Source organism: Parasteatoda tepidariorum, chromosome 6 (assembly GCF_982258835.1).
Source record: "Parasteatoda tepidariorum strain Cologne lab strain chromosome 6, Ptep-v5.0, whole genome shotgun sequence".
Taxonomy (NCBI): Eukaryota; Metazoa; Arthropoda; class Arachnida; order Araneae; family Theridiidae; genus Parasteatoda; species Parasteatoda tepidariorum.
In genome coordinates, this window is record NC_141760.1 from 26774188 (window position 1) to 26785564 (window position 11377).

Consider the following 11377-nt stretch of genomic DNA (forward strand, 5'->3'; position numbering starts at 1 on the left):
ACTATTGTTTTATTTTCATTGCCATGAGCTATAAGAAGTCCGCAGAGAAAATATCTGAAAAAAGAAGAAAAAAAAATATTAAATTTACTAATTCAGTGATAGTAGTTACGAATCAGGAATTATATATACTTCCCCTATGAGGAAAATTGCTTTAAATGCTAAATTTTTTCTGAGGGGCTAAAGAATTGAAACTTCCTAATATATGATTAGTTGCAGCTAGAAGGGGGAGTTTGAGGGGATTTTCCTCCTCAAACACATAATTTTGAAGAAAACGGTCATAAAAGTGCTTGCTTTTTTATTCAAGAAAAGAATAGAGACAGCACTTACTCTAAATAAACATACCTTTTTTTCGTCAGATTCGGATTTCTGACCCCAAAAATGTAGGGAGTAGCCGAAATCTGTGATATATGGTCCAAATAATTTGGTCCGGAAAATGGTCCAAAGTTTGGATCTCTGAATGTTAATTTTACTTTTTGCGTATTTCAAACTGTCTCAAGAACTTTTTAAGAGAATTGAAAAAAAATTTGCACCCAATCATAAAATCTTTTCATCTAATTATAATTCCATGTAAAATGTAACTTTTTGTAAATCTATACCATTTTATCTAATAACAGCCGAAAAATTTTGAAATGTAAGGTATACAAATTTTTGCATTATTTTAAAAAATGCAATTTTAAGTGGCAGAATACAAAATTGAGAAAAATCGGTTGAATAGTTCCTGAGAAATCGGAATTTTATATGTACGTTTTTTTTTTCTTTTCAGAATTCGATTTTTTAGGAACTATGCGACCGATTTCGCTCAAATTTTGTTTTTTGCCATTTAATATTACATTCTTTTAAATGCTATACGAAATTGTATACCTTGCAATAAAAAAATTATTCGACTTTTATTGGTTAGTTGGTGTCGTATCCTCTATTGAATCATATCTCATGGTGTGCTTGAATAGTCTTTGCTATCTCTGTGGCATTAAATGAATATAAATCTTCTTCTTTAGGGTAGTTTAAGAGGTGAAGGCCAGCAGCGACAGCAGGGCAATTAAAAACATGATATGGTGTAGATTTTTATTACATGAACTAATAAAAAATAATAAATATTTATTATTAATTAATATTTGCTATTAATAATAGTAAATATTTATTACTATTAATAATTACTATTAATAAATATTTTCTATAAAATTTATACAAATACTAATAAAAAAAATAATAAACAATTCAAGACAGTCAGATATTTAAAATTTGATTTCTAAGGATCTGTTTGAGCAATTTTGCTCAAAGTTTGTATTTTGTCATGTAAAATTATATTCTTTAGGATACGAAAATTGCGACGAAAAGCTTGAAAAATGTAACTTTTTTTCATGATTATTTTTACAATTTAAGGATGCAAATCACACCTATTCATTGCGTGCTGAAATTAATCACACATAAAACTTTTCAACTATCTGTTCTCAAGCAGGTTTCCCGAAACATTACATCCTCACACCCGCTTTAGTCAGAATTGAGGCTAGATATTTAGAGGAAAAACGGTGCTGAAAATTAGCGCATGCAAAAAATCAGATAAAAAATTCGAGAGAAAAAAACTGATAAATTTTTAAGATTTTCATTTACAATCTAAGGAAGGGGGGTATGTTGTCGAAAAACAATTGGTATTAGGGGGCGGGTGCCGTATTCAAATTCGGGAATTCATTTTTTGTAAGAATCAGCGAAAACAGTGTAAAAGCTTAGATTTTTTTCATTTTTTGTTTATTTACTTTTTTTGCTGTGCAGTGTAATTTCCCAGTATAAAATAATATTTATTTACTTCGGCCCCGAGTTATTTACAATATATAAGCGTTAGCAATCAAAACTTTATTTATTACGATTGTTGACTACAACTTTATCTGGAAAATACAAAAGAAACTTTCTTCAGAATATTCGAGTTATATTTAAAGTAAATTTGTTTAAAATACATATTTAAGAGGGGAAAAAAGTTTTTTTTAAACCTAGATTAAATAAGCATTTTTTTTTATTTTAAAAACATGCTATTCTAAAAAATAAAAATAAAATAAAAAATATTTTACATTCAGTTAAAATATACAAAGCAGAAATTCAAGTTACTAGTTAATAAATAAAAGCATAACTTTCAAATGCACAAATCAATACATTTAAGATGTTAAAATTACGCACAATGTTTGATTATTCTCTATTGTAAAAATAAAGAAGAATGATGTTCAAAAGTATTACATCACCATTTTTCAACAATGATTTGGCTTCGAAAATTTTATTGATAAGTAAAGTTTTAACGCTGTACTTTTATTTTTCTTTACAGTTTGTTTTATATTCGTTTTAAATAGTCGGTCTAAAAGACTGATAAATTAATAGCTTTTAAAAAAAATAATATATATATATATATATTGATGTTTCGCACATAGGGCTATCATATCTTATTATTAAAGAGGAGTGTCTACACTCCATTTACAAATTTGAAGAAGAGGTATTTCTCATCCAAAAAATGAATAATTGCATTGCAAGTCATGACCAGAAGCGTCAACATTCGCCTCTAAAGGCGCCAGAGTATTTTAAACTGGCTACTCGTGCGCAATTGGTACAAATATTTATCTTAATTTTAAAATTCTAAATAATTAAAAATTATTCAGAATTTTATAACATAATTTTTTTTATAATATTGTTTTATACTGTTATTCAACTATTATTGTTTTATACTATTATTATTTCTGGGTCTGTTTAAATGTACTTTTGGACTATATAAATCTAAAACATTTATTTTATGTCGTTAAGTTATTTATTTTAGTATAAAATTAAGATATTTTTGATAAATAAAAACAAAGGTCCCTAGCGGAGTACGATATTACATTGGTTATTATGAAATTCTGATTTATTTTTATATGTTTTGTCTTACCTCACCTCTTCTTCAGGTTTAAACACGGAGTATATAACAAGAAAGAAACTATAAAGAGAATCCAATATTTATATATATAGGTTATATGGTAGCAATTCTTTTAAACAGTACCAAAATAAATTGGTACTTTTGTAAAAATCAATCAGCACACTTATTTAATGGTGAGATGTGAACTAAAACTATATTTTGCTGGCTAACGATTTTATTTTTATAGGTTTTTTCCAAAAAAGAATGGATTTTAATATTATTAGCTGTTTTATTTTCATATCTAGAGAAATAATTATATCTGAAAAAATACTGGAAGAAAAATTAAATAAGTAAAAAAAAAAATCAATTAAGCTTATGACACTTTAAAAGAACAAAGGGACAGCTTTATTGAACTATTAAGCAATTTTTTGTGAGAAATAAATGGAAACATTTATCTGACTAATTTTATTGGAAATTGAAACAGAGTTTTTTCAGTCAGCCATTTATATTTTAAATTTATTAAGCCCAGAAGGATGAAATTTGTGTTACAAATTTTCTTTAATAATGTATATTGTGACCCAAGTCATCACATGAATCCGATTTCAGTCGTTTAAATGTGAATATTAAAACAAGTAATTGAATAATGTTTTATGTATTTTAATTAATTCAATACACAACTTGAGTAGAATTTAAGACTTAGCAAATAAAGCGGAGTTTTCCTACAATTTTGTTTCCTGTCTATTTGGGATTATTAGGTGTGAATTTGCACATGCAAACCTAAAGAAATAAACGAGAAAAAAGTAGGAAATTGTTCTTTAAATTCGTAAAAAAATATTTAAGTTGATTTTTGGGTTTAGTGAATTCTAAAATGGTACTTCAGTTATTATCGAAATTTCCACAGCATTTATTTCGTGTTCTGACTAAAACGATATATCTTTTCATAAGTTTTGCAATTATTTGTGCTAAAACAAGTTCTCTAGCATAAATATCCTTATATACATTCAAATTATGTAAATGCAATAAAGCAAAACTTGTTATATCCTTCTACATAAATATTTCTGTATAACCCACCTAAATTTCGAAAAAAACGTTTTATTAAAATATCATATATATTTCGATGGTATTTTTTGAAAAACTCAAAAATCATCAAAGAAAATTTAAAAAGTTACCTTTCAGTAGAATTTTTTTTGCTATTTGTTTCTAATTACTTGAGGCTTTATATGCTTTGATAAGACTTATTAGAGCTTCCATTATTTCGAAAATGGCAAACAGGGAAAGACCCAACCACAATGACAGTTCACCACCTAAGTGACTGAAGATTTCAGATTCTTCAAACATTGGTAATTGCTTGAAAGTATTTTGGGTGAAAGTGGAGTAAAATACCTTCAAACGAGCGTAATGGTCCATAAAATTGTCTTTTGATTTGTTCCACAAAATACCATCAATCTTTGATAAACGTGCTTTTGAAATCTCGTTGCTGTAAGAAACAGCATAACAAGATGGCGGACAGTCACATGGTAATTCCTTTCGAGTTGTGTTGTCTTGAACTCCATCCAAACAACAAATATCACTCATGTTAAATATATTACAATGCTTCATTCCAGGAATTAGGATTAAAGTTGGATCAATGCAACCACAAATTTCAAAACTCAGTTTTTGAAGGCATAGCTTCATACATTCTTCTTCACTGCTTTCATTAATACGCGAGTTGTAGTTGATGCATCGATCTTTGTATGGTGCAGGCAAACGTTGAATGGCCATCTGTTTTAGAACAATCGATGTTTCAAACCCTGGATTTATGTCAAAGCCATTTACTTCTGGGTTTGGAGCTTCTGAAGCATGATGAACTGAGATTCTCATTCCAGATTTCGAAGCGGTTGACATGTATTCATTTAAACCCAAGTTCAGTAATAATTCCAATCCACTTTTGTATCCTTTTTTAGAAAATGTAACATACTTCTTACCATACTTGCTGGAACTATTAAATGTATAACAATTACCATATCTGAGACTCTGAAAGTACTTGAAGTCTTTCAAAGAACATAACTGCATGTTAAAACTGCAGAATTTTACTAATTCTGATGCGTTATATCCAACAAATCTTCGATTCTCATTACTCATTCGTAAATATTTGAAGATTAAATGTAGTTTCGACAGAGATTCTTTATTAAACGTACCATTGCAAGATAGTAGACTGCGTCGTTCAGATATGTCTTGCTTACCAGAAGAACCTCTACCTGATGCTGGCATACCACCAACTTGGCCAAGAGAAGGAATGCAACCCTTTTCCATAATGTCGTTGTTAATGCAGCTTTCGTAGACCACTTTCATTCGATTGAGGTTACAAATAGTAACGGCAGGAAATCCTGATTCTAAAATTTGTTCTTCTTGAAGAGATACTATTACGGGATATTCGAAGTAAATAGAACAAAATGTTTGAGTCTTGTATGCGCAACCAGATAATCCAACTATTAATATGAGGAGCCAAAATATTTTGTGATAGTTTGATTTTGAAAATCCAATGCGAGCAATCGCATATATTGATGATTTCTTAAAGATTTTATCTGCGACAGTGTGAGTTAGCATTGCCATATTGTTTCTTTACTATTAAGTGACGGGGTTTTAAAAAATATTTCTTCAGGTTTTTTTTTTTTTTTTTTTTTAAATTGCGCGAAAAATTTAAACTACATTCATTTTTCAAAAGCTTACCTCATGATTTAACGATTTGCTAAAAAATAGTCGTTACTCTTTTGGAATTAGTGTCATTAACCATAAATATTGCCCTATAGCAATCAGTTTCAACATTTCATCTTAGCTTACCAAAAAAATCAGGAAATTATTTTGTTTTCAAATCTATTGACTTAAGGGTTTTGTCGGCGACATTAAAAGATAGTTTTCTCACATCATTTCATTAGTATTTAGTGGAGTTTTTAATTAGCCAATTTTTAGGAGAAATGGCGAATGAATATTTTAAGTTACATCCAGCATTTAAAAACTTTAGCACGCGATTTCGCAATTTCCTTGAATCTTGTTAAATCTTTTGAATTTATTTTCACTGGTCACCAGTCTGCCACTCTAATTTTTAGTTTCAACTATTCATTTTAATTCTTCAGAAATAAAAAAGTTATTTTATTCCAAAGCCATTGATTTAAAAAAAAGTTCGGTGAGGTTATAAGGTACCAGTGTTTTTTATTGCAATTGATTAATTATTTTAAACCAATTCCAGCATTTTCAAAAATTCGATACTTTTCAAAGGGTGCATCGTTACATTTTTTTGGATTTAGTTTCGTTAATCAACAGTCCTTCACTCTCATATACAATTCCACCTGCACATTTTAATAAATCAAAACCATTACTTTTTTTTCATTGCCATGAACCATAAAAAGCATGCAGAGAAAATATCTGAAACGAGAAGAAAAATAAATATTAAATTTACGAATTCAATAATAGTTACGAATCAAGAATTATTTTTTCTTCCCCTGTGAGGAAAATTACTTTAAATGCTAAATTTTTGTTGAGGGGCTAAAGAATTGAAACATCCTAATATATGATTAGTTGTAGCTAGAAAGGGGAGTTTGAGGGGATTTCCCTCCTCAATCTTTTAATAGTTGCATAATTTTGAAGAAAACGGTTATAAAAGTGCTCTCTTTTTTATTCAAGAAAATTATATAAAGTTAAGTGTATGTACAGTCCGCAAAAAAAAAAAGATATCACCCTGAATAATTTTCGTTCTAATGATCCGATTTTCACGAACTAAGTGTCAATCTTAATGGTTCCTGGGGGTGACCTCAAATATGCTAATTAATTAGTGCTAACTATTAATTAAGTTACGAAATCAGACACAAAAACGTACTTTCTCTGAATAAACATATATTTTTTTTTACATATTTGGAATCTAGACACTTGAATTAGGGGGGGTAGACAAAATTTTAAAACAATTGGGTCGTAAATTGGGTTGCAATAAAGGTTTATATATTTGGCGATAGTCCAGAAAACCGCCAAAAAAAGTCGCCTGCGCAAATAAATATTTTAAGATAACCCTTGACTGATTCAAAAGAGAAACGCTTAATTTTACTAGGTTGCTAGGCAACCAATTTCTGACTGTAAAAAAATTGAAATAATGTTTTGTGATTGCTCTGAGAGGTTTAATTAATAGTTAATAGAAAACACCTCGAAGTTTCTAGGCAATAGACAATTTTTAAGTTCATTTATGTCCAAAAAGCAAAAAAAAAAAAAAATAAATAAATAAAATAAAAAATTATTTTAATCTCTTTTGAAAAGAAAATTTGAATCGATTTATAAGTTTTCAGAATTTAAATACATGAACTTTTTATCTGATATTATTTAGATTATGCTATTTTTGCTATGTTTATTCGAGGATTTCATACTAAAATCAAATTAACATAACTTTTAATAGCTATATACAAAATTTTAGGGATAATGATTTTTACAGCTTTAATCGAGTCTTCTAGGCATGAAAGTTTGAAGGAAAAAAAAGTGCATGAAAAATAAAATGTAGATTGTATAGTAATTCTAATGCACATTCACAAGGTTTTCTGTAATTTACGATTTCTTTTTTCTATAACTCAATGAATTGCTGAATGTTTAGTGGCATTTTAAAAACATTGAAATATGTTATGTTTAAGAATAAGATATAGAAATAATATGTTGCATATTGTATGATTCATTGTTCAAAAAATTGCTTCATTTTGCTAGATATTTACGTTACATGGTTTTCTTTGGATAAAGATGATTAGCAAATAGCATCCACATGTTTCGATACATTCTGAAACTTACGTTCGCAAATTCACCATAAAATGTCGCACAGCATATTCTTCAATTACGATAAGCTACATTTACCACCAAATACTGCTACTATGATTATTTTTGTTATATATATATATATATATATGTAACATAAAAAGCTTTTATTAATCTTTTTATGTTAGTTTCTTTGCTATGAAACAACTCCTACTTTATTCCTAATTAATTATTCTTTTCCAAATTCTTTCTCACACTTTTAAAAGCCACATCCTGTTCTTAAATCTATTTTTGGCTCAACTATGCATTTAATTAAGAGCAGGACATATCTCCCTATGCTCTGTGTGGGAAACGCTAGATTTCTTTCATAAACCAATAGTAATCCTTATCACTTCCCTTTTTCCCTCAAATATGACTGCTACCCTTTCATATATATATATATATATATATATATATATATATATATATATATATATATATATATATATATATATATATATATATATATATATATATATATATAGCGTTGTTGCCGAGTGGAAGGATTAAAACAGGTCATAGGTCGGGAAGGAGGGTACAAAATTTATTTATTAATTATTAGACAAGAGCAGTCATGAGAATGAGTGAAAGTGCACATGAAAAGTTGCGCTCTTTGGTTATATGTTAGGGAAAATCTTGCAAAGTAAAATCCGTAATATGTCTTTATTTAGGAAAAGAGGGAACTCTTAGTAGTTGCTATTGGTTTATGAAATAGATCGAACGTTTCCCACACAAGAGCAAAGGGAAAAATGTCCTGCTCTTAATTAAATGCATACTTGAGCCAAAAATAGATTTAAGAACAGGATGTGGTTTTTAAAAGTGTGAGAAAGTATTTCGTTTAGAATAATTAATTAGGATGAAGTTTTATAGCAAAGAAACTAACATAAAAAGATTAATTGAAGCTTTTTATGTTACATATATATATATATATATATATATATATATATATATATATATATATATATATATATATATATATATATATATATATATATATATATATATATATATATATATATATATATATATATATATATATATATATATATATATATATATATATATATATATATATATCTGATATGATACTCTCTTTTTAAACAGAGCTCGTAAGGCCCTTAAGATACTGAAATGGGGGCACGAAAACTTAAAAGATTTTTTTTTTCCTAATGCCCGCCTGTGTTAACATCAGTCAATTCAGGCATCTACAGGGCGACAGATATCTGTGTGGCCTAAGGATTCCTAACGAGCATCAAACATTCTCAAAATTAAGTGTTCATTCACTGGAAAATTTAGTGTTTATTCAATTTAAGAACTGTTCCTTCACTTGGTTATCTTACTACTTATTATTTAAACCACCAAAAGCTTAAAACAATATTATGTAAGTTATCTAAATTTTTTTTACATAATTTGCATTTAATAACAAATATGTCGACATGCATTTAATAACAAATACGTCATTTAGCTAAAATTACAAATTTTGAAATTTTTATGATTTTTTTTTAAAGACAAGCTAAGCTTAAGTATTCCTTCACTGGTTAGTTTACCCTATAAGATTTTGAGAAATTTGCGATGTTGTGAGAGATGCTTAAAAATGTTGACTGCGTATTTTTATTAATATTTATAAAATATATATTCAAGAAATTGATGAATATTTTATTCCAAATTTATTCATTCGTATGTATATTATTGAAATTTTATCAGTTATTGAGAAAATAAAAAAAAAAAAAAAATCACATTAAAGAAGCACAATCTGTTGTATAATCATATTCTATCAGAAGCATGCTTTTATAAAACTCCACATTCTCTGAATAAAATGTATTTTATTCAATAAAATGTTTTATTCAAATTTCTTTACTAAATTGCAAATAGAATTTTAGACGACTAAAGAAGAAACATCGTATTTTATAGCTTAAAAAAATAAAAATGAAAAGATAAGCAAACGATTATTAGCGAAAAAAATATGAATGAAATTTTATGCTAAGCGCGCGAAGTCAAGTTCCTCGCAAGTTTATCACATTTTAATATTAATCGCTCCATTTAATCATTTCTTCATTGTCGCCAAATTATTTTTTTAAAAATAATTAATTTTAATTTTTCTCAGCTTCTAATAAATAAAAACAGTTGAAACTTTAGATTTTTCAATTGAAAAATATGTAGATTAATATGGTATAAAAAAATTCATACCTTATAATTCAAAAATTTTTCATCCTTAATTTAATTAAATAATAAAAAATAATTAACAATTATTAAAAATTATTTTTTTCGTGAAATTATCTTTGGGTAAATGAGTTTTATGACTGGGTGAAATTTTCTTCGAATTGCTTTATTAGTTTTTAAAATATGACTAAAAACGTAAAAAGTTAAATTAACATTAAGGGGTACGAACTTTGAATCGCTCTCCTGACCAAACTATGGGGATCATATTTCCCAGATTGCGGCTACCCCCTATATTTTGAAGGTTAAGAATCCAAATATGTAAGAAAAAATATATGTTTATTCAGAGAAAGTACGTTTTTGTGTCTGATTTCGTAACTTAATTAATAGTTAGCACTAATTAATTAGCATATTTGAGGTCACCCCCAGGAACCATTAAGATTAACACTTAGTTCGTGAAAATCCGATCATTAGAACGAAAGTTATTCAGGGTGATATCTTTTTTTTTTTGCCGACTGTACAGTGCTCAAATATAAATAAATTAATAACTAAATGGACCACCCTAAATAACTTTTGATCTATTGATCGGATCTTCACGTTCTAAGACTCAATCTTAATAAGCCAAGAAAGTGACCTGAAATATGCTAATTAATTAATGCAGACATTATTTTCAGTTTCGAAATCAGACAGTACTTATTCTAAATGAACATAGCTTTTTTTCGTTGGATTCGGATTTCTGATCCTAAAAATATTAGGAGTTGCCGAAATCTGTGATATATATTCCTAATAATTTGGTCCGGGGAATGGTCCAAAGTTCGAACCTCTAAATGCAAATTTCACTTTTTGCGTATTTCAAACTGCCTCAAGAACTTTTTGAAGCGAATTGAAAAAAATTTTGCACCCAATCATAAAATCCTTTCATCCAAATATAATTCCATGCAAAATGTAACGTTTTGTAAATCTTTATTATTTTATCTAGTAACAGCCGAAAAATTTTGAGATGTAAGGTATACAAATTTTTGCATCATTTCAAAAAATGCAATTTTAAATGGCAGAATACAAAATTAAGAAAAATCTGTTGAATAGTTCCTAAAAAATTGGAATTTTAAATATCCTTTTTTTTTCAGAATTCGATTTCTTAGGAACTATTCGATCAATTTTACTCAAATTTTGTATTACACTCTTTTAAATGATATACGTAATTGTATACCTTGCAATACAAAATTTTTTCGACTATTATTTCATAAACTAATAAAGAATAATAAATATTTACTATTAATTAATATTTACTATAAATAATTGTAAATATTTATTACTATTAATAATTACTCATAATAAATATTTACTATAAAATTTAAACAAATACTAATAAAAAGATAAAAAATATTTCAGGACAGTCAGATATTTAAAATTTGAATTCTAAAGATCTGTTTGAGCAATTTACCGCAAAGTTTGCATTTTGTCATTTAAAATTATATTCCTTAAGATGATACAAAAATTTGTATGCCTGACAATTCAAAATTTTCTTGACCATTATTAAAAAAATAATGAAAA

General features: G+C 27.3%; 1 protein-coding gene across 1 annotated transcript; it reads right to left on the minus strand.

Annotated features, from left to right (window-relative positions):
- Positions 1-4066: 4066 nt before the first annotated feature.
- LOC147807710 (acid-sensing ion channel 4-A-like) lies at positions 4067-5458 on the minus strand. The gene has a single exon (XM_087166770.1). The coding sequence runs from the start codon at positions 5456-5458 to the stop codon at positions 4067-4069; it is 1392 nt and encodes a 463-aa protein (XP_087022896.1).
- Positions 5459-11377: the final 5919 nt, after the last annotated feature.

What these genes read in the sequence shown, in the direction of transcription:
- LOC147807710 (XM_087166770.1), bottom strand. Translation starts at nt 5,458, where the DNA reads ATGGCAATGCTAACTCACACTGTCGCAGATAAAATCTTTAAGAAATCA.